Source organism: Doryrhamphus excisus, linkage group LG21 (genome assembly GCF_037039965.1).
Source record: "Doryrhamphus excisus strain RoL-2023G ecotype Guam linkage group LG21, RoL_Dexc_Guam_v1.1, whole genome shotgun sequence".
NCBI classification, from domain to species: domain Eukaryota; kingdom Metazoa; phylum Chordata; class Actinopteri; order Syngnathiformes; family Syngnathidae; genus Doryrhamphus; species Doryrhamphus excisus.
In genome coordinates, this window is record NC_136377.1 from 2,402,419 (window position 1) to 2,426,035 (window position 23,617).

Genomic DNA, 23,617 nt, shown 5'->3' on the forward strand with positions numbered 1-23,617 from the left:
GACAGTGGAAAAATGTTCTCCTCTCATTCCGTGTGGAAATGGTAATAATTTTTTTTTTTTTAGCTTAAGTTTAGAGGAGGCTGCACGGCGGTCGAGTGGTTAGCGTGCAGGCCTCACAGCTAGGAGACCGGGGTTCAATTCCACCCTCGGCCATCTTTGTGTGGAGTTTGTTCGACAGTGGCAAAGGGTTCTCCTCACATTCCGTGTGGTAGTGGTAATTTTTAATTTTTTTTAGCTTAAGTTTAGAGGAGGCTGCACGGCAGTCGAGTGGTTAGCGCGCTGGCCTCGCAGCTAGGAGACGAGGGTTCAATTCCACCCACAGCCATCTTTATGTGGAGTTTGTTTGACAGTGGCAAAGGGTTCTCCTCACATTCCCTGTGGAAGTGGTAATTATTATTATTTTTTTAGCTTCTTAAGTTTAGAGGAGGCTGCACGGTGGTCGAGTGGTTAGCGTGCAGGCCTCACAGCGAGGAGACCGGGGTTCAATTCCACCCACAGCCATCTTTGTGTGGAGTTTGTCCGACAGTGGAAAAAGGTTCTCCTCTCATTCCGTGTGGAAGTGGTAATTATTATTATTATTTTTAGCTTCTTAAGTTTAGAGGAGGTTGCACGGCAGGCGAGTGGTTAGCGCGCAGGCCTCACAGCTAGGTGACCCAAGTTCAATTCCACCCTCGGCCATCTCTGTGTGGAATTTGCATGTTCTCCCCGGGTTTTCTGACATACATGAATGACACTTACATGAATTTCAGAAATGGAGGTATCAGTTGCCGGGCTTGTGGATTTCAGGCCGTTACCACGCTCTAGCATTTAGTATGCCAATTAAACCCAAACGAAGGGCCGAAGGGCAGTGTCAGTCACCCCACTCGTACGTCTTTCGTTCAGAAACAGTCTCCAGGAGTTTGGTGTCCCTGGATTGCACGATATTCCCCTTGCCTGGCGCCAACAAGGCTTCTGCGAAGAAGGAGGAGAGGAAGCCGGAGCTGTGAAATGTATAAATAACCCAAACAAACAAGCAAGTACAAAAAGCAGAGTATTTATTAACACCCATGGGATATACGAAAGGAGGCGAGCGCAGGAAATCATTAGCACGGGAGTCAAACTACGCTCGTTTGATCTCACTGATGGTGCAGCAAATATAATTTAGTGTGCTGCGAGTAATTTGTTTTAGCACTTAGCAAGGGCTCCTTTTAATTTTTGCATCACTCTTTCAAAATAAATATTTTTACTTAGTACAAAGCAGATCTTTGTACGCCTCGCAGCTCAAAGACCAGCCCCCGACAGGAACTAATGTTTATTCATATTTGCTTGTTTGCCTGTGTTCTAGACAGCGACAGGGGTGTGTGGAGTACGCTTCTATTTGAATAGTGTCGTATAATGAGGAGACTCAGATGTACGCTATGACAACCAGCAAAGGAGGGAAAATAATAAAGTAATATTTTTTTTTTTCCGGGGGTGTTTTTGCAGCAATAGCTAATTTGAATTTTTGTTTGTGTCTCACCTTATTGCCTCAATTTGACGAATGTCGTCGACTGTACAATCCTTTTCGAAAATCAAGACACTGTTTTCAGGTTAAGTGCAATGAATAAGCTATTCTCGGATAACAACATCAAGAGATCATTTAAAAGTAGAACTGTCGAATGATTCCAATCATTTGTAATCAGATTAATCGTGATTAATCACCTTTTGCAACTATTTCTGAAATGTGCCCATTTTTACTGTATTATTTACCATTATTACCATCAATCATTTGTCATCAGATTAATCGCCTTTTCAAATTAATTAATCACTATTAATCACCTTTTGCAACTATGTCTGAAATGTGCCCATTTTTACTGTATTATTTACTATTATTACCATTATTTGTCATCAGATTCATCGCTTTTTCACATTAATCATAATTAATCACCTTTTGCAACTATGTGTGAAATATGCCTATTTTTACTGTATTATTTACCGTTATTACATTAATCATTTGTCATCAGATTAATCCCTTTTTCAAATCAATTAATCGTGTTTAATCATCTTTTGCGACTGTCTGAAATGTGCCCATTTTTACTGTATTATCTACAATTATTACCATTAGTCATTTGTCATCAGATTAATCACATTTTCAAATCAATTAATCATGTTTAATCACCTTTTGCAACTATGTCTGAAATGTGCCCATTTTTACTGTATTATTTACCATTATTACCATTAATCATTTGTCATCAGATTAATCGTTTTTTCTTCAAATAAATTAATCATGATTAATCACCTTTTTAAACTTAAAATGTGCCCATTTTTTTCTGTATTATGTTACCAAAACATACAAGTTTATGTATATTTGTTAGAGAGTGAAGTTTTCTGTTTCAATAGTTTTACTTTTTAATGTCAACAATGTTACCACATGTAAGTACAGGGGCGGGCTTGGGGGGGGGCATCCAGGACCACCATTGAATAAGGGAAATCGGCAACAAATCGATACGGCCATTAAAACATATATTCTAGCTTGACGTTGACGGTCTTCTCCGATGTTGGATCAACATTTGCTATTTGCTGTATCCTTGTTTAAGCTTGAAATATATCTTAGACCTGTATTAAATATACACATACAGGTACACATAGGTAGTCACCACTAAAGAACCATTTGAGGCCGGATTGTCTGTTGAAATGGATGGATGCACGGGTCATTAGATGGCATTAATATGTGGTGCCTCACCGATCTTAATAGGAATCGTTGCATTGAATTGGCTTTTATTCAGATGCATGAATAATAATCATCATATATATATATATATATACGTATATATATATCCGAAAAGTCATGATCATGTTTAAGATTTGGAATGTTTGCAAATGCATTTTGGTGTGGTTCTGCCAGCCTGGAATGACAAACAGCATGTGTTCTAATATGAGGGGACCAGGACGCCCCCCCCCATACCTCAGCTGCGTCCCTGGCAGAGCCTGCAGGGGTTGTTAGCACTGGCAGCGCCCGTCTTTCTGCATGAGACTTGCAGGCAGATTGTTGGCAAAGCTCGGCTGTTAGTCTCTGATGGGTGTCAGCTGGCTGCCAGCCTTACGGCCTTTTTCTCCTCCTCCTCCACCTTGCGCCCCAATCCCATCACGGCCATATCTGGGAGGGGTTGGGGGGGGGGGGTGGAGGCTTTATGGGGCGTCATAATGATACGTGGCAAATGTGCGGCAGTGGAGTGATTGTTAACGGCGGCAGCTGTGCAGATAGACTGGATGATGGAAAATCAGTGGGACCTCATTTTGCTTTGCTAGTATGAATATTAATGGCTCGTTTCCAGGCCATGGCTAATGATGAGGAAAATTCCCTAATAAAAACTTGATGTGATGGGCAACGACCCGCGGGGTCACTGGAGATATTCAAAGTTAATAGTGTGTCATCAGGTGTGAGGAGTTAAGTGATTAGAGGCACTGAAACTAATCCTGATGTTTTTTGTTTTTTTTTTCGCTCCCTTAGCCAAAAGCTTGTCTGCAAATGAGCGGGTCTCTTCTCACAAATGATGAGGATCCCTTCCTAATAGTTACCTAATAGGGAATTCATTTCTGTGGAATGAGAAGAGTCCATTTGTTAAAGTCAAATTGGATATTTAATATTGACAGGATGTATTTTTGGGGGGTTTACTATTATAATATATAAAGATGGAGTACGGTAGATCCCTGGTTTCCTGGTGTTACCCTCCGCAAATCAATGTAACTAGAATACTACATATAAGTTGTGATCGAACATTAGCCACGTTTACATGAGTTTTTCTCTTTCCGAATGACCTTTCCGAAAACAATGGTATCCATGGAAAGGAATATTCCAATCCCTTGTTTACATGCGGCGCTATAATCCAATAGAATAGTCAATGGGGCATGCACGGTAAAACGTAAACATCAACATCACATGATACCGACTTCCCCGAGTTTTGGATGGACGGACGGATGGATGGATGGGACTGATCCATGAAGATGTTTAGTCTGTGGCAACGTCTTCGTTCTGACAGACGTCGGTTCAGTCGTGTGCCGCCACATCTCACGTTTCCTTAAATTTCCCGTCGTACTTTCCTTTTCATTTTGCACGTCTTAAAATACGCCAGCTCATCCTCGATATTGAGTTGCTTCAAAAATGCTGCGTCAGCTGTTTTTGTTTTCTATTATTTATGCTGTTGGAATTGTTCTTGGAAAAAAATAAAAAATAAAAAATAAATAAATAATAATTAAATAAAAAAATTTAATTAAAAAAAATAAATAATAATTAAATAAAAAAATTTAATAAAAAGAATAAATAAATAAATAAAATAAAAAATAAAATAAAATTTTCCAACAATTTAAACATTTTTAATTTGTCACTTTTTTTGTATGCATATGGAATGGCCTTTATTGTCATTATACAAGATTGGAGATTGGAGAGCTTCTCTTTTCAGTGCAATAGTTAGTTAAAAAAAAAGTATACAAAAAGTAAAAGTAAAAAAAGACAGTTTAACAAGATATATACAAGATATCCAAGATATATACATAATACTGCACAGGAGCAGATACTATGTATAAAAAAATAAATAAATAATAACATCCAGATTTAGACCATGATCTCTCTGAATATTATATACGAAGAATAAACTCCAGAGTATTGAATCCATAGGTCACAGACCATAAAGTTGACATCATTTTATGGAAGCCTTCATTTGTGTTCCCTTCTCCCGTGCCGTCCTTCCCTTCAGTTCCAGTTCATCCTCTGCCTGGAATCTGGAGTTTGCGGTCAAATAGAAAATCTTTCGGATAAAGCTTTACATCTGACAGGAAATTGCATTCAGATGTTAGCCCTCCTGCATTCGACTGCTTCGCCGCACGTGGATCAGCCTCCATTATATCAGGCCAGACAAAAGTCTGGTCCTTCCTTGCCCAAAAACATTCTTTGCTGCTGAAAGAAGCTTGTTCCGTAGGCGACTGCATCCACACACAAGCTGTTTTCTATTCATTTCCATTTGTCCCCCAGCTTTCTTCTGTCCTTTTATGCTTTTTGTAAGACAGCTTGACATCAAACAGATGCTGTGGAAATTGCATGTTCAATGTCATCGTCGCAGAGCCGAGCTTATTTTTAAAGGTCTGAGCCAGTCGACGTGTCGTGTTGCATTTTCTTTAACCGGCTGAACTTTTAAAAAAAAATGTCAAGTTAATGGATTCTCAAGAAAAGTTTATTTAGCGATCATTCAGAGAGACGACAGCCAAATCGAAAGTTATAGTCATCCCTCGCTGTTAAATTATCGCTCCCTCGCTGTGTACGTCTTTCAGGAATTGATTGACAAATGATTGCTGTTTCATGGTAAACTATGGTCTATTATTAGTAAATACAAGTGATACAGTATGTAGTATTCAGCCATGGTATGTCCGGCAGTGAAAAAAGGTTCTCCTCGCATTTCGTGTGGAAGTGGTAGTTTGTTTTTTTTGTTGTTTTTTTTAGCTTCTTAAGTTTAGAGGAGGCTGCACGGCGGACGAGTGGTTAGCGTGCAGACCTCACAGCTAGGAGACCCGAGTTCAATGCCATCTCTGTGTGAAGTTTGCATGTTCTCCCCGTGCATGCATGGGTTTTCTCCGGGTACTCCGGTTTCCTCCCACATTCCAAAAACATGCTAGGTTAATTAGCAACTCCAAATTATCCATAGATATGAATGTGAGTGTGAATGGTTGTTTGTCTATATGTGCCCTGTGATTGGCTGGCCACCAGTCCGGGGTGTACCCCGCCTCTCGACCGAAGACAGCTGGGATAGGCTCCAGCACCCCCCGCGACCCTCGTCAGGAGAAGCGGTAGAAAATGAATGAATGAATGAACATTAGTAGAGCCCTCTAGACATGAACTAACACCCCTATAGTCAACTTTACACTCATATTCCCCAATATAGTTGACATAATGAGCATAAGGGCTGCACATAAGGGACTTATGTTTGGAAGATGTCAAGTAAGGTTCGATTTCCTACATTTTATCGCCATTGCACCGACTCCCGTCATAGTTTTATGCAAGAACTGTCATTTTTCCCCCTCCTGGTCTTCCTGGTCTTCCCGTGACTAATGTTCCACTGCCCCAACCCGGCAGGAGGTCAGGCACGCCGCCATATCAAACCTTTTGGAGGGCGACACGTCCAGCTTGGCGATATCGGGTGAAACCGCGCAACCTTCCCACCCCCACCACACCCCCCCCCCCCCCCAACCTGCAGCGAGGCGCTCTGGGCTCATCATCAAGGCTTGATTTGCCAACACATTTCCAATGATTAAAATGTAATTAGCACAAGCGAGCACCTCCTCCCCAGCTAATTTCCACACACGCTGTGACAGGCAGGCGGTCGGCGGCACCCAGGCCCCAGCAGCAGATGGAGCAGGATGCAGCGGGAGGGGAGGGAAAAACCATTTTGCCATGTGACTGTTTTCATCCAAAAAGCATCAGGATGCGTTGCTATATCTAGAAGGAGCGGTTGGAAGGAGGCGATGAGGAGTCCTTGACGACGCCGTGTCAAATTGGCACCGTTAGCGCTGACCGTGGTAATGGCTGCAATCCCTCATGCTGTTTCTCCAGCTTCCGGGCAAATAACCAAGTTTGCTTTCATCCCTCCTCGAGCGTTTGAGGAATAGACTTGCAACAGCTAACGCTAGGCCAAGCTAGCCATGGAAGTTTTATGGTAAAGGTTTAATTTCATTTGAACATGCATCAGATTACAATTGAATGCATCACATAATCAGTTCACAGTTCCACATGTCCAAAAGGAGTAGGAAGAAGCAAAGCTTATTAAATCCTACCCCTCCATCTGGTACTTTTACAATCAGTAACTGTTACATTTGTTCACTTCCTGCTTTCCTAATATAATTTAAGTTTTTTTTTAACTTTGTTTTATTAATTTTTAATTTTTTATTATTTTTTATTATTTAAATTTTTTTATTTTTTATAGTTTTTTTTATGTACCAAAGTACGAGGTGATATGACCATCCAATGACATAATGGGTACCATAGTAACTGTCAATATAGTGATATTATAGTATAGTATAGTGTTATTATTATTTTTTTTAATGTTTTTAAATTAAAAAAAATATTTTTTGTTTTAAACAAATTTTTATTAATTTTTTTAATTTATTATTTATTCATGTATTTATTTTTTGTCACGTATGATATGACCATACAATGACATAATGGGTACCATAGTAACTGTCAATATAGTGATATTATAGTAAAGTATAGTGTTATTATTATTATTTTTTAATGTTTTTAAATTTTGATTTTTTTATTTAAAAATTTTTATTAATTTTTTAATTTATTTATTCATTTATTTTTTGTCACGTATGATTTGACCATACAATGACATAATGGGTACCATAGTAACTGTCAATATAGTGATATTACAGTATAGTGTTATAATTTTTTTTTGTTTTTAAATTTTGATTTTTTTTATTACAAAAATTGTATTAAATTTTTTTTATTTATTTATGCATTTATTTTTTTTAGTCCTAGCATATAAGTGTTTTTTACAACAACACACACGGGCATGAGTCTTATTAAGTTTTTTATGGCTTATTTACTGTTATTATGTGAACGATATTGGGTAATACGACTGTAAAGGTGACTATAGGGGTGTTATTTCATGTTTAGAGGGCTCTACTAATGTTAAAAATTTAATTTGGGTCCTACGGTGTTTCAAATTTAGTTCTTCTTTTATGATTTGACATATATTGCCCCGTAGTCTGGCTTTGGTTTTCCTAAAATCTGGTCTTTCGTTGGGTTACGCGGATACATAGCATTGGGGCATCGATTATTGTGAGCGTAGCAACATTAGCCAGAACGCTGTTGCTCCCGGTACCGCCCCCCCCCCCAGCCATACTGCAGGACAGCCTGCTTCAACCTGATAAACAGACCCCATCCTGTGAGCCGACGGATGCTTGGATGAAAGCCATAATTAATTGGAGTCATGGATGGAAAGCAACATCACCAGAGGCTAATGCTACATGGGGGCAACAATGTGCATCCGTCAAATGCTTCAAGGAAATCTGCCCAGATATTAAGAATATCTTATTATTATGTTATTAAGCAGAATAAGTGATTCCCATTATGTGCACTCTTAAGTCTTTTTTTGCTGTTTGTATATCTTTATAATGCAACTTTTTTAGGGATGCATACATCTTTAATGTATGTGATGCGGTTCAGTCTTCAGTTCAGACATTTTTCTGCCGTTAGCTCTGACAGGATAGCTAACGATGCAGGTGATAGCTAAGCTGCATCATTTAGCGTTTTGCTCCGACCCCCCTCCCCCCCCCCCTAATGGTTCCATGCTTTTTAAGAAGTATTCCTCACATATGGGGATGATTTGGGACAAGAATAATTGACTCTTATTCGACTCAATGTAAACAAAACGCATGGCGCACGGACACAATGCAAGGGGAATTTGTAAAAGCGTGCAGCCAAAATCGAGACCCCAATGAGGGCGGCGGGGGCAATCAGAAGTGGTCTGGATTCTCGCCAACGTCAACAGCTCTTAAAGATGAATTTAATGTTTGGCGTTCTTGGGTTACTGAAACTAAACACAAGGTCCTTGTTGTACAGTATAATACGGCCGTCTGTAAATAGCCGGCCTGGGTGGAATATCACTTTCCTTTGTCGGCCACCCCTCCCGGACAAATGGTTACGTTTTTGTACATGACTTGCTTCAAGTTAGAACAGTTTCATTGGTTTCAATGGCGCCATTGTTGTGTTTTTATTCACTGCTTTAGCAGATGTTGGTCCGTCCATCGTTTAGACTTAGACCCTCCAGTGTGTCCAAGGTCTACTTAGGGGGCGTCCACCCAATTGGGCATGCCCAGAACACCTCACCAGGGAGGCGTCAAGAAGGACTCCATTGGTTTCTCTTGACGCGAAAGAGCAGTGGCTCGACTCCGAGTCCCTAACAGAGCTTGTCACCCAGCCACTCTACCAAGTACGATGATATGATAATAAAATATTTTATAATACAAATATATAATATAATAGACAATAGGGATCTATTTTGTAATTTAAAAAAAATATTAAATAATAATAAATATAAAATAAATAAATATAATAATAAAAATATTTTATAATACAAATATATAATATAATAGACAACAGGGATATATTTTATAATTAAAAAAATGATAAAATAATAATAAATATATAATAAATAAATATAATAAAAAATATTTTATAGTACAAATATGTAATATAATAGACAAAAGGGATATATCTTATAATTTAAAATAGAATATAAAATAATAACAAATATAAAATAAATAAATATAATATTAAAAAATATTTTATAATACAAATATATAATATAATAGACAATAAGGATATATTTTATAATTTAAAATAAATATAAAATAATAATAAATATAAAATAAATAAATATAATACTAAAACATATTTTATAATACAAATATATTATATAATAGACAATAAGGATATATTTTATAATTTAAAATAAAATATAAAATAATAAATACAAAATAATTAAATATAATAATAAAAAATATTTTATAATACTAATATATAATATAATAGACAATAAAGGAATTCTATTCTTTTATTTTCATAGCGAAGCTTGTCTGTCTGATCATATTTTATGTATTATTATTTTAAAAGTATTTCACTTGTATTAAGTTTTCCCTTTTATTCCATTTCTGTTGCTCTGGGAAATTTGCATACCTCTATCCCCCCCCGAGAAAAAAAAGTCTATAATGATAGCCATTTACTTTCCTTTCCAGCCTTGCGAGGGCCCGGTTTCGCGGTACCTGTGAAAGCAACAGGCACCGGCGATGAGAAATGAAAGCGAGCAGTTGATTAAATCATCATCAAGTCGCAGCGCCGAAAGTCAATTCTGCTCGCCGTCTACAATGATATCCTTTTATCTTAAAGTAATGAGCTATGGCACTTTTGCATGGGGTAATACGATGGGTTCCATTAGCATGTTCCATTTGCTTCACAAGCAAGGGCAAGTCATTCCAGCTGGCTTCTCTCTTGGCAATCAAAGCAGTCGGCTGCTCGAGCAGCAGAGCAGGGAGAAGAAGGGAGAAGAAAGGGGAACTCCAAACAGAAAAGTTGCTTCCAACTTAATAAAAAGGCTCAGATAATGTTCGTTATTTGAACCCTTTTGTACGCCAGTGTTCCCCGTTGTTTCTGTGCGCACCGACGGAGGAGCGGCTAATGAGTGCTCGCTCGTGTCATTTGTAGTCGCTTTCTAACAAGCTGACTGGGGGAGCGAACGCTGTGCATCGGATTCCGTCTTGCAGCGCCATGAGTTCTGTGTGGGTGGCCACGGGAGAAACACCCGTGGCAGATATGACTCTTTTTGTCGCATTGGATGTATATGAATGCGTACTTTTTATTGACGCTAATTGGATGGAAATATTAAACGTTGGAAGTTGAGGATACGCAGCCAGAAACTGAACACGAATTCTCGGGTTAGGTCGCCGTGTTGTGGTGCCTTGCCTCTTTGTTGTTCGAACATTGGCCACTCTTTCATTTTTATTTTTCCCAATTTTTTGTGGTGGATTATGGCGTGTTTTATAATAATAATAATTGATAGTTATTAAATATTTAATATTTAATATTTAATATTTAATATTTAATATCTAATATCTAATATCTAATATCTAATATTTAATATTTAATATTTAATATTTAATATTTAAATAATATGTTAATATAAATTGAATATAAATATAATAATCATCATTAAGAATTAATAATAATAATAAATATTAACATAACTTAATTAATAATATTAATTAAATAATAATATATTAATATAAATTATATACAATATAATAATAATCATTAATAATAATAATAATATAATAATAATAATAATAATAATAATAATAATAATAATAATAATATGTATTAATATAACTTTATTAATAATATAAATTAAATAATAAATAATTAATATAATATAATAATATATTAATATAAATGAAATATAAATATAATAAGCATTGCTAATAATTAATAATAATAATAATTATTGTTGTTGTTATTATTATTATAAATAATAATTATTATTATTATAAATAACAATAATAATTATTATAAATAACAATAATAATTATTATAAATAACAATAATAATAATAATAATATAAATTATTATTATTAGTAGTAGTAGTAGTAGTAGTAGGAGTATGATTATGATTGAATATGACTTATTAATATTGTTGCTATTAATAATATTAATATTGATATTGTTGTTATTATTACTATTATCACATGTCATCACAACCAAAACAAAAAAACAGTTTCTTCCCAAAAGCCATCACCACTCTGAACTCACACATACTCGGGTCTCCTTGCTGTGAGGTCTGCGCGCTAACCACTCGACCACCGTGCAGCCTGCAAATTGAAGCGCTTTAGTGGAATAAAAACCGCTTCCTGCAGAATGCAAACTACTTGATTGTTTGTTTGATGGGGGGGGGTTCTTACTCCAACTTCCCTTAGTCGTCCATTTTTGACTCTGTTCTTTATTCCAGATATCACTCTAATCAGCAATATAGTGAGTGGAATATCATGCAAATGAATTCATTAGTATGAATCTGTTCATTTTCACAGCCCCAATATTTATACGTATATATATATATATATATATATATATATATATATATTTAGTTCATCTATGTAATGATTGTCCCAATACTTCTTTTTCATACTGAATATAAAATTACAGCCCCGTCTGTCATTTGGATGGATGTCGAAATGCTGTGGGCGGCGGAGAGAGGGGCAAGTGAGAGAGAGAAATGATAAGCAAGGGAACGTCTAAGGAGTGTTTGCCCGGTGCGTTTATTGCCTCTGCATAATTTATGAGTCGCTGGAGCTGACCATCATGGCGGCGTGCCGCTGGCTGCCCCGGGAGCCATGTGGGACATGCCTGTAAATTGGAATGCTCTGCTCCTGCTGAGCTCGCACGGCTCCTTGTTAGCATCCAGCTCGAGAAAACATAGCAGTCACATGACCGGGCGGCTACCTTTGAGCTTTGCGGGGCCCCAGATCAGCAAAAAGAAAAAAAATGAGATTGAAGCAAAAAAGACAGATAGCCATTAGAGTGTGTGTGTGTGTGGGGGGGGGCTTCTGTCGCTGACTCCCTGTGCTGTCAATCTTTTGCCCTCCTCTCTTTAATCGACACCCTCCCAGCTTTGCTCCTGGTTCTACACCCCCCCCCAACACCCACCCACACACACACATGCGTATAATGCCAACCCCTGCCTATATTCCCCCCAGTGCCTTCTTCATTACTGACTTCAGTGCTTCTCTGCACCTCAGCCATATGCACAACTTCGAGGCCGCCACTCACCCAGCGTGACACTAATTAGTTGATAAAGAATTAAGTGGACCTTGAAATTGAAATAGGAAAAAAAAAAAAAAAAAAAACGAAATCTAGCCACTTTTTTCATCTCTCCATTTGCAAGGTCCCCTTCCTTCAGGTCCCCGGCATTGAGCACAAATAGCAAAAAAAAGCTATAGCTAATGTTCCACACTAAGTACTGCAGCCTCAGCCATTGTCATCGAATTATTTTTTTGAGGTTTTAGTTTAAACTCAATTCATCAAAGAGTTTCTTATAGAACAAAGACGGATGAGAAAACGTCGACTCTTTCGGTTGAATATTGTGCGCATCGGATTCAAGTGCCTGCAATCAAAATCAGCTTTGCTTTTCTTTCTCTTGCAGTGTGACACAGAGACCGACCAGGACGACAAGGTAAGTGGGACATTTATGTAATGTAGCATGTAGCATGTAGCATGTAGCATGTAGCATGTAGCGTGTCGTTCAGTCACTTTCTTCAACGACTGGTTACATGTAATTACAATAAAACTTCCTATTAGTAGCTTATTAATTAATGATGTGCAAAATCTAAATAGGACTTGTCTGTAGATGGTCAGGATTTATTGAAGGTTTGGCATTTTTAATACATGGTATCGGATGGACTAAGCTAAGATGGTATGCTACACAGGTGGTCGGTCCTGTTTTATAACAGGTGCTCCCATAAATTCATTAAAAATCAATTTTGGTCCGCAAACACGAGACTCGTATTCAAGATGGCTGGATGGAAAAATACAGTATTTGGGACTGGGGTTATTTTCTGTATTATGTCTACCAAGTGGCAGTGCGTCAAAGAAAAGGAAAGCCATCAGCATGGGAGTGAAAAGGAACAGGCGTGTGCGTACATTAGCACGTGTACCGCTCTGTCCGGAGAGTGTTTCTGCTGGCTGACGGGGGGTCTAATCCATCCATCCATCCATCCACCACCCTCTTTGGCCCCCGTACCGGGGTCCGTCAGTGTGGCTCTCTGCCAGGCCTACAATCTCCACATTCATTTCTCATCTGTAGCGTCCTAATGAGCTCCAGCTGCTCGTCCAACTTTGACCCCCCTCCTGATTAGCAGACGGGGGGAAACATTTGTCAATGGCAAAAGATGGCCTTTACATTGCTGACCTTGCTGCCAAGGAGAGGAAGAACAAATGGCAGCGTAAAGGAGACGGAATACAAACCAACTTTTCTGTTTTGTTTTTTTTTCCTTCTTGCCAACAACCGGTATCCTTGTTCATTTCCTGTATAAATGTATAATCCTGTAAAACATGGGTCTCAAACACGCGGCCCGCGGGCCAAATGTTAGTGCGGCCCGCGCAAGTTTGATATGGATGCTGTATGGTATCATTTGATTAATGTTCATGTTAAAGGTTAAATAACTGTTAATAGTTATCCTCCCTATCCGTGTGGAAGTGGTAAGTTTTTGGCTATTTAAGTTGAAAGGAAATAACTTGAAGGCTACCGTTTAGGTCGCTAGCTCTCTAGTTTGCGAGTTAGCATGTGTCTCAAAGACCCTGCAGTTGCGCAATATGTTGTAAATAAAAAGAGTATAAATGTGACTATAGTCGTGTTTTGTCACGTCTACAGGGCTCTAATAATGCTTTGTTCATTTTAATCTGAAAAAAAGTTTTTATTGTTTGCCGTTTTATTATTATTATTATTATATTTATTACTGATTGATTGATTTTTAATCTTATTTTGTGCAGAAAAATAAAAATCAGAGCTTTTATTGTAGAAAATCGGAACCAAAGCACTGAAAAAGTTTGTATATTTTTCCGTTTTTCATAAATGCGTTTTTTTTTTTTTGTTTTTTTTTGGAAAACCTGATGCGGCCCAGCCTTGCTCAGACCCTAGCTCCAGTGGCCCCCAAGTAAATTGAGTTTGAGACCCCTGCTGTAAAAGGGACGATGGTGAGCCATAGTCGGTGCAAACGTGCCTCAAAGGGGGCAGGGATTTGCCAGTTACTGGATGGAGGGGGAGCCGTGTAGGTCCACGACACCACCTAACCTTGAACAAGGCTACCGGTGCTCAGGGGGTATCCATCACTGTGGCAGCCCCGAGACCCACACAGGGGGGGGGTAAAGCCACAGAAGTTGCAGGGGGGGAGGAAAAAAAAAAAAAAAAAAGATAAAAATTTAATGCACTCCACAGAGCGATCATGTCATACTCGGTTATGGAAAATAATCCCAGATGCCCGGAGTGCTAAAATGGAGCTGTAATGTGCTCTCCTCCTAACCTGTCCTGACAGCCATGATGTACGACTACCATTAACGGAAAATATCACTTCAACTAACCCGTGATCCGGCTCCGCTAAGGGTCATATTATCCAGGAGGAAAAAAAATTACACTGCCCCAAAGTAAATACAAATTTCCTCCACTGACGGAGTACAAAGCACACGTGCGAGGAGGAGGGGCGACAGGCGGGAACGCTACCCACGACAACGCTGCGTGGAGTGACAAGGATGATGAAGTACATGACAAATCACCGGCTGACAGGGTACTCTGGTGCAATCAGCCTCAGCCTCAACCTGGTGAGCACCCACTCAAGCCTGTAAACACTACTCTCCTCCTTTGGATTGGGGGGGCGGGGGGGGGGGGCAAAACACATAATCTTTTAACACGGACAAATTGCTCTTTCCTTTGTATTACTCTTCTTCTTCCCCGCTGCTGTGCAAAGATGGTGGCGGGGAGGATATAAACTGCTTTTATGTATAGTACAACTCTTCTGGTAGTATTGTTTGAGGGAAAATACGACAAAGTACAAGGAAGAGAAAGCGTAAAATGTATTTTATATCTGCTCTACGGCATCCGCTGAAATCCCTTTGCACATATTATCATATTATGACACTCTGTGGCATGGGCATTAATAATAAAGCAAAGTATTTAAAAACAATCATATTTATGTGCTGCTGATGTATCCGGTGAATATTTTTATGGGATACAGACTTCGAGATTATTTCTATTCCTTTTACCGACGACTTGTGAGTCACAAACTGAATGGTTTGCTTTACGGTTTGGGCCTCTCATCCTCACAAGAACGGCGTTTGGTGTGAAAAGAGGGCATGTCCTCGGAAAAGAGGGCGTTTGGTCGCCTATAAATATATATATTTTTTTTCAAATTCAAATTTTCAAACAGAATTCACAAAACATGAATGGAATTCAACTCAATTTTTCCAGTCCAATTTGTCAGTAACACTACACTGATGAAATAACAGCCACAACAGGAAGTGCTGTAGAGAAACAGGAAGTAAAAAAAAAACAAAACAAGGAACTTGTGCTAATGTACGAGTCTCTATATTGACTGATTTATGTCTTAATATGTGACATTTTGTCTTATATCTACTACATTAGGGAGTGTCAAGGTGACTATAGGGGTGTTAGATCATGTCTAGAGGGCTCTCATCCTGTTTTGAAAGCCTATTAGGAAAGTTTTAAACAGGATTTCTCTGCTCTAACTACAAAAATATTTGATTTATACATAAGACTCCTACTCTGTGGAAATTCACTTATCACGAAACAATTAAGTGATAAAAGAGGGATAAATTGGAATACACTCGACCCATTAAAACGATTGTTCTTTTCACTGTTTTTCTCAACTGTGATGCTGTAAAATGTGTGGGGGGGGCATTGGAGTGTCATAGGCATTTTTTTTTTCAAATTCAAATTTTCAAACAGAATTCACAAAACGTGACTGGAATTCAACTCATTTTTTTCTGGTCACTAAGTGTCAGTAACGCTACACTGATGAAATAACAGCCGCAACAGGAAGTGCTGTAGAGAAACAGGAAGTAAAAAAAAACAAAACAAGGAACTTGTGCTAATGTACGAGTCTCTATATTGACTGATTTATGTCTTAATATGTGACATTTTGTCTTATATCTACTACATTAGGGAGTGTCAAGGTGACTATAGGGGTGTTAGATCATGTCTAGAGGGCTCTCATCTTGTTTTAAAAGCCTATTAAGAAGGTTTTAAAAAGGTTTTCTCTACTCTAACTACAAAAATATTTGATTTATACATAAGACTCCTACTCTGTGGAAATTCACTTATCACGAAACAATTAAGCGATAAAAGAGGGATAAATTGGAATACACTCGACCCATTAAAACGATTGTTCTTTTCACTGTTTTTCTCAACTGTGATGCTGTAAAATGTAAAGGGGGGGGGACATTGTGTAGGAACTCCAATTTCGCCCTCACCAGGAGGCGGAACACATGAGTCAGCCCCCGTCCCAGGGGTCCCCTATTTATGATTCACTCCTCTGTTACTTTAACACGCAATTAATCAATGGCAGGAAGGTGTCGTCTCCGCTGTTCATCAGAGGTATAACGTGATCCGGAGTGAATTAATCCGGTCAGCGGAGGGATTACAGCGCAACATGCTCTCTCCTGCTTCCAGAAACAAAAAGGAATTACCGCAAAGACAGGAGCAATTTAAATCGACAACATTGAGTAATGACTCAATTTGCTGCATTGTCCAAACAAGGCAGGCGGAAGGCATTACTAAATCATTAGAGGGGATCCAGTTTGCTAGTTAGAAGCCACCGGATCATATTGCTGCCCATTATATGAGATACGTACTTCTTTCCTGTCACCGCTGCTCGAGTTTAAATAGCTTTCCTGTAAATTTACTGTACACAAAACTACCTTACGTAGAGTGTTGGTCTCTACGCCCAAAGACAGCTGGAATAGGCTCCAGCACCCCCCGTGACCCTCATGAGGATAAGCGGTAGAAAATGAATGAATGAATTACTGTTTTGTGGTTGAATATGAAATATATTAATATTAATAGTCCAAAAATTATGATACAACATCATGATATAGTAAAGGAAATATTGCATTAAATATCATTGTTCACTCTGTGAAGTTGTGGAATTGCCGTTTGTGACACGTATTTTCTTGCAGGCCCAATTCATACTGTCTGTCAAACATTTGCAGCATTTCTTGAAATGAATTCTTTATTTTTAGACTATTAGCCACTCGTTAATTGGCGACTCCAAATTGTCCATAGGTATGAATGTGAGTGTGAATGGTTGTTTGTCTATATGTGCCCTGTGATTGGCTGGCCACCAGTCCAGGGTGTACCCCGCCTCTCGCCCAAAGACAGCTGGAATCGGCTCCAGCACCCCCCGTGACCCTCATGAGGATAAGCGGTAGAAAATGAATGAATGAATTACTGTTTTGTGGTTGAATATGAAATATATTAATATTAATAGTCCAAAAATTATGATACCACATCATGATATAGTAAAGGAAATATTGCATTAAATATCATTGTTCAGTCTGTGAAGTTGTGGAATTGCCGTTTGTGACACGTATTTTCTTGCAGGCCCAATTCATACTGTCTGTCAAACATTTGCAGCATTTCTTGAAATGAATTCTTTATTTTTAGACTATTAGCCACTCGTTAATTGGCGACTCCAAATTGTCCATAGGTATGAATGTGAGTGTGAATGGTTGTTTGTCTATATGTGCCCTGTGATTGGCTGGCCACCAGTCCAGGGTGTACCCCACCTCTCGCCCAAAGACAGCTGGAATAGGCTCCAGCACCCCCCGTGACCCTCATGAGGATAAGCGGTAGAAAATGAATGAATTAATTACTGTTTTGTGGTTGAATATGAAATATATTAATATTAATAGTCCAAAAATTATGATACCACATCATGATATAGTAAAGGAAATATTGCATTAAATATCATTGTTCACTCTGTGAAGTTGTGGAATTGCCGTTTGTGACGCGTATTTTCTTGCAGGCCCAATTCATACTGTCTGTAAAACATTTGCAGCATTTCTTGAAATGAATTCTTTATTTTTAGACTATTAGCCACTGGTTAATTAGCGACTCCACATTGTCCGTAGGTATGAATGTGAGTGTGAATGGTTGTTTGCCTCCCGCCCGAAGACAGCTGGGATAGGCTCCAGCACCCCCCTGCGACCCTCGTGAGGATAAGCGTTAGAAAATGAATGAATGAATGAATGATGTGTGGCATTAAGGACTGAACCGGCATCGGTTCTCGTAGCCTCAGACGTGATATAATGCATACGTGATACTTTTACACCTGCCTCTAGAGTACTCAACCTCACCAATCATTTACAGCCAACAATAAAAGTGGATAATGCACACATTTGAAAAAGAACAAGGTTACCAAGTCCTTGAAATTGAAATTGAACGGGGGGGGGTTGTAGCGGTGGCTCCTGTTTCCAAAGCAATAATTCAATTCCCACCGCAAACGGAGAACACAGGGAATGGAAAATAATTCAATCAGCACCAAAAAAAAAAAAAAAAAAAAAAAACATAAATATGCTGTTTGACTGTGAAAATCACTCCTGCGGAACGAAATGTAATCTCCATCTTTCCTGACCTGGACAAGAAAAAAATGTTGCAGGCAAAATGTCTCCATATATCACAGCCTTTTTTATATGACTGGTCACACGCAGCCAAAGTAAATCTGGTTTGTTAAAGCGGTTGTATCGTAGGTAAAGACTATAAAAAGTAAAAGGTGAAGTCACGCACGCGTGATCGGCCTTTAGCAGAGCACGTCTGGATGGTTGGAGAACCTTGGACGGTACCAAGGGTAAGCACTGGAGTGTGCAGTAATGAACTTATTCTATTGGGTGCCGTTCCTCAAGGTCAATAACAAACTTGTCGAGAACTCTATGGATGGTGTTCGACGATGTTAGAAGTCTTGCTTAAACGTGTATGGAAATGAAAAAAAAAAAAAAACAAGCTAGTTGCGGTATCACCCCAGCCCCTCAACTGGCCCGAATTAATGAAATTAATGCGTGTAAGTTGTTTTTCTGCAGTTTTTTTTAGTTAGGAACAGATATTTTCCTGAAACTTAGCTGTTATTTTACTGATTACTAAAGAACGGAGGGTTGTTTATCTATATGTGCCCTGTGATTGGCTGGCGACCAGTCCAGGGTGTACCCCGCCTCTCACCCGAAAACAGCTGGGATAGGCTCCAGCACTCCCACGACCCTTGTGAGGATAAGCGGTAGAAAATGAATGAATGAATGAATGAATGAATGCTTGAAATGTATCTTGTAAGTTGGTTTTCTGCATTTTTTTTAGTTAGGAACAGATATTTTCCTGAAACTAAGCTGTTATTTTGCTGATTACTAAAGAACGGATGGTTGTTTATCTATATGTCCCCTGTGATTGGCTGGCGACCAGTCCAGGGTGTACCCCGCCTCTCGCCCTAAGACAGCTGGGTTAGGCTCCAGCACCCCCCACAACCCCCATGAGGATAAGCATTAGAAAATGAATGAATGAATGAAATTAATGCTTGAAATGTATCTTGTAAGTTGGTTTTCTGCATTTTTTTTTAGTTAGTAACAGATATTTTCCTGAAACTAAGCTGTTATTTTGCTGATTACTAAAGAACGGATGGTTGTTTATCTATATGTCCCCTGTTATTGGCTGGCGACCAGTCCAGGGTGTACCCCGCCTCTCGCCCTAAGACAGCTGGGTTAGGCTCCAGCACCCCCCGCGACCCCCGTGAGGATAAGCGTTAGAAAATGAATGAATGAATGAAATTAATGCTTGAAATGTATCTTGTAAGTTGGTTTTCTGCAGTTTTTTTAGTTAGGAACAGATATTTTCCTGAAACTTAGCTGTTATTTTACTGATTACTAAAAAACGGATGGTTGTTTATCTATATGTGCCCTGTGATTGGCTGGCGACCAGTCCAGGGTGTACCCGCCTCTCACCTGAAAACAGCTGGGATAGGCTCCAGCACTCCCGCGACCCTTGTGAGGATAAGCGGTAGAAAATGAATGAATGAATGAATGCTTGAAATGTATCTTGTAAGTTGGTTTTCTGCATTTTTTTTTAGTTAGGAACAGATATTTTCCTGAAACTAAGCTGTTATTTTGCTGATTACTAAAGAACGGATGGTTGTTTATCTATATGTCCCCTGTTATTGGCTGGCGACCAGTCCAGGGTGTACCCCCGCTTCTCGCCCTAAGACAGCTGGGATAGGCTCCAGCACCCCCGCAACCCTCGTGAGGATAAGCGTTAGAAAATGAATGAATGAAATTATGTATCTTGTAAGTTGGTTTTCTCCATTTTTTTAGTCAGGAACCAATATTTTCCTGAAACTTAGCTATGTTATTTTGCTGATTACTAAAGAACGGATGGTTGTTTGTCTATATGTGCCCTGTGATTGGCTGGCCACCAGTCCAGGGTGTACCCCGCCTCTCACCCTAAGACAGCTGGGAATAGGCTCCAGCACCCCCCGCGACCCTCGTGAGGATAAGCGGTAGAAAATGAATGAATGCTTGAAATGTATCTTGTAAGTTGGTTTTCTGCATTTTTTTAGTTAGGAACGCATATTTTCCTGAAACTTAGCTATGTTATTTTGCTGATTACTAAAGAACGGATGGTTGTTTATCTATATGTCCCCTGTTATTGGCTGGCGACCAGTCCAGGGTGTACCCCCGCCTCTCGCCCTAAGACAGCTGGGATAGGCTCCAGCACTCCCGCGACCCTCGTGAGGATAAGCGGTAGAAAATGAATGAATGAATGAATGAATGAATGAATGAATGAATGAATGCTTGAAATGTATCTTGTAAGTTGGTTTTCTGCATTTTTTTTAGTTGGGAACGGACATTTTCCTAATGGTTCTCTTTGGTAGGTTATATACCATATATATACCATAGCTTCATATAGCCATGGAACAGATCAGGCAAAATGATCTGCAATGTCTGGTACTCCAGGGATTGTCTTTTGAAAAATGGCTGGGATTGAATGAGTTGAATGGTGGAGGGATTTACACCCTGAGTAGGCGCTGTAACCCCGAGTGCAGTTCTTAATCACAGCAAACGACAACCACGATAATGACCACGTTAAAGTCAAGAGACTCGGTGGCTCGGACCGTTTTAATGGCCACTCTTCCAACGTGCCAAAAACAGGCAACCGAGAACACCGTGTTCGATATATCCCCATGATGTTTCATATGAACTTCAGAAATCAGCGCTTGTGGTTATACGGATGTAAGATGCGTTTAGCGCATGTGTCTCGAAAAGTAGACCATGATGAACCCACTCGCTCACCGTGTTAACCGGCCCTAAATGAAGGAAATACAACGCTATCACAGCGTGCATGGCGGCAACCACAAACAGTTTTAATAACATCAGGGACTCCGAGGAGGGTCTCTGGATCCCCCCCCCCACCCGCCACCAAACAGCCTTTCCCTTGCAAGTGCCACCAGCGCACCGCTTATTAGTGGCAGCCTAATTAGGTGGCTGAGCTTGTTGCCGGTAGCCCAGGGCATGTCCAACCCCGGTCCTGATTGCTCCCTGGGGAATTATTGACAAAACACAAGAAGAATTGCACATCGCTCTCTAAGTATGTGTACAAGACATAGACGACCCTGGGGAAATTAAATGAAATTCCCCAGCTTGATGGCTCCTTTACACTCTTGGGATCCATCCTGGTTCTTATTAAGCATGGCCATTGTCTGCCGTTATGGGGCTGCAGTGGGCGGCCAGGCGCCGGCTAAATGCTTATAAGCGTCCCCCGTTCATGGTGGTCATGCGTCAATGACTCATGATGGGGGGGATTTTAAGGTGATGTCACCTACACTAAAAATGCAATAAAAAAAAATCACATATATTGAAATATATAGTAAATGTAGAGTACCACAATGGACCAATGGACCCCCCCTTGCCCTATTTCCCCAGACCAAGATACCCGGAACAGGAATTGATGGTCTGCTTGTCCAAATGAAGTGATGAGCGGACTCACGGAGATTACACAAGGCCTAAGTAAAACTCAGAAAGCGTATGGCAGGGGTCTCAAACACGCGGCCAAATGGGGCCCGCAGGACACTACTTTGAGGCCCCCGCCTTGATATGAAAGTTTAATGTTAGTGCGGCCCGCGCAAGTTTGATATGGATGCTGTATGGTATCATGTACCCAGAAAAAATTATTACATTTGATTCATGTTCATGTTAAAGGTTAAATAACTGTTAATAGTTATCCTCCCTATCCGTGTGGAAGTGGTAAGTTTTTGGCTATTTAAGTTGAAAGGAAATAACTTGAAGGCTACCGTTTAGGTCGCTAGCTCTCTAGTTTGCGAGTTTAAATTGAGTTTTAGACCCCTGGCGTATGGAGATGAATGAATACATGATTCCGCCTGGCACATTCTTAAAAATCAATGTAATAAGGCATAAATCAAACGTTCTCCTTCCTGCTGCTGAACGATTTCAAATTAACGCAAAGGCTGCTGATGACAGACCTCCCAAGAGAGGGTTAATTTGAGGCGAGAACTATCTCTGACCCCCATGTATAATTCTTTATTACTGAACACCCTGATGGCTAATACAGTCATCCTTTGCCACTTTGCAATTCTCATTCCATGGCTTCACTCTATCAAAAATATATTTATGAATCAATTATTGTTTTGTGTTGGAATACAGACTATTATTACTCAATAAATAAGCAAATTGAAGCCGATTTCATGTACTTTTTTCCTAAATTAAGCATTATCAATCATAAAAATGGCTGAATGAACTATGGACCGATATTTAAACACACTGAGAAAGATATGTAGTATTGTCACTGTAATATTCGGTGGGACACACAAGCACCAGACTTGTTGGCGGGGAACAACAGGCTTTTACTGCAGGTTTGCGTCATGTCACGATAATGACGCTAACAGGGGCTGCTACTATCACAGCGGCCATGTCAGGCTACAATACAACTCTGACCCCCCCCCCCCCAACTCCGCCCTCGCACGCACCGGAACACATTCGGTAATGGTAATGGTTTTATTTCATTTGAACATGCATCAGGTTATTAAATTGTACCCCTCCATCTGGTACTTTTACAATCAGTAACTTACATTTGTTCACTTCCTGCTTTCATAATATAATTTCAGTTTTTTTTACTTTGTTTTACAAATGTTATTATTTTTATTATTATTTTTTTATTTTATTTTATTATTTTTATTTTTTAAATTTATTGTTTTTATTTGTTATTGTTTTTATTTATTTTTATTTATTTATTTTTGTCACGTACCAAAGTACGACGTGATATATTATTAAGTTTTATATGGCTTATTTACTGTTATTATGTAAACATTATTGGGTAATACGACTGTCACGGTGACTATAGGGGTGTTATTTCATGTCTAGAGGGCTCTACTAATGTTAAAAATTTAATTTGTGTCCTCAGGTTCAAAACTGATTTACTTATTAACAAAACAAGAAATCATACATAAAACATGTGGTATCGTGATCCGGTGCTAATATCAGCACATTCCACCCGGCTCA

General features: G+C 39.2%; 1 protein-coding gene across 10 annotated transcripts in view; it reads left to right on the top strand.

Annotated features, from left to right (window-relative positions):
• Positions 1-23,617, top strand: part of auts2a (activator of transcription and developmental regulator AUTS2 a) — a 284,655-nt gene that overhangs the window by 146,222 nt on the left and 114,816 nt on the right. For all 10 annotated transcript variants that reach the window (XM_078787521.1, XM_078787522.1, XM_078787520.1 and 7 more), the window contains one exon: positions 12,702-12,731. In XM_078787521.1, the coding sequence (XP_078643647.1) occupies positions 12,702-12,731 (30 nt within the window). The remainder of the gene's footprint in view (positions 1-12,701; positions 12,732-23,617) is intronic.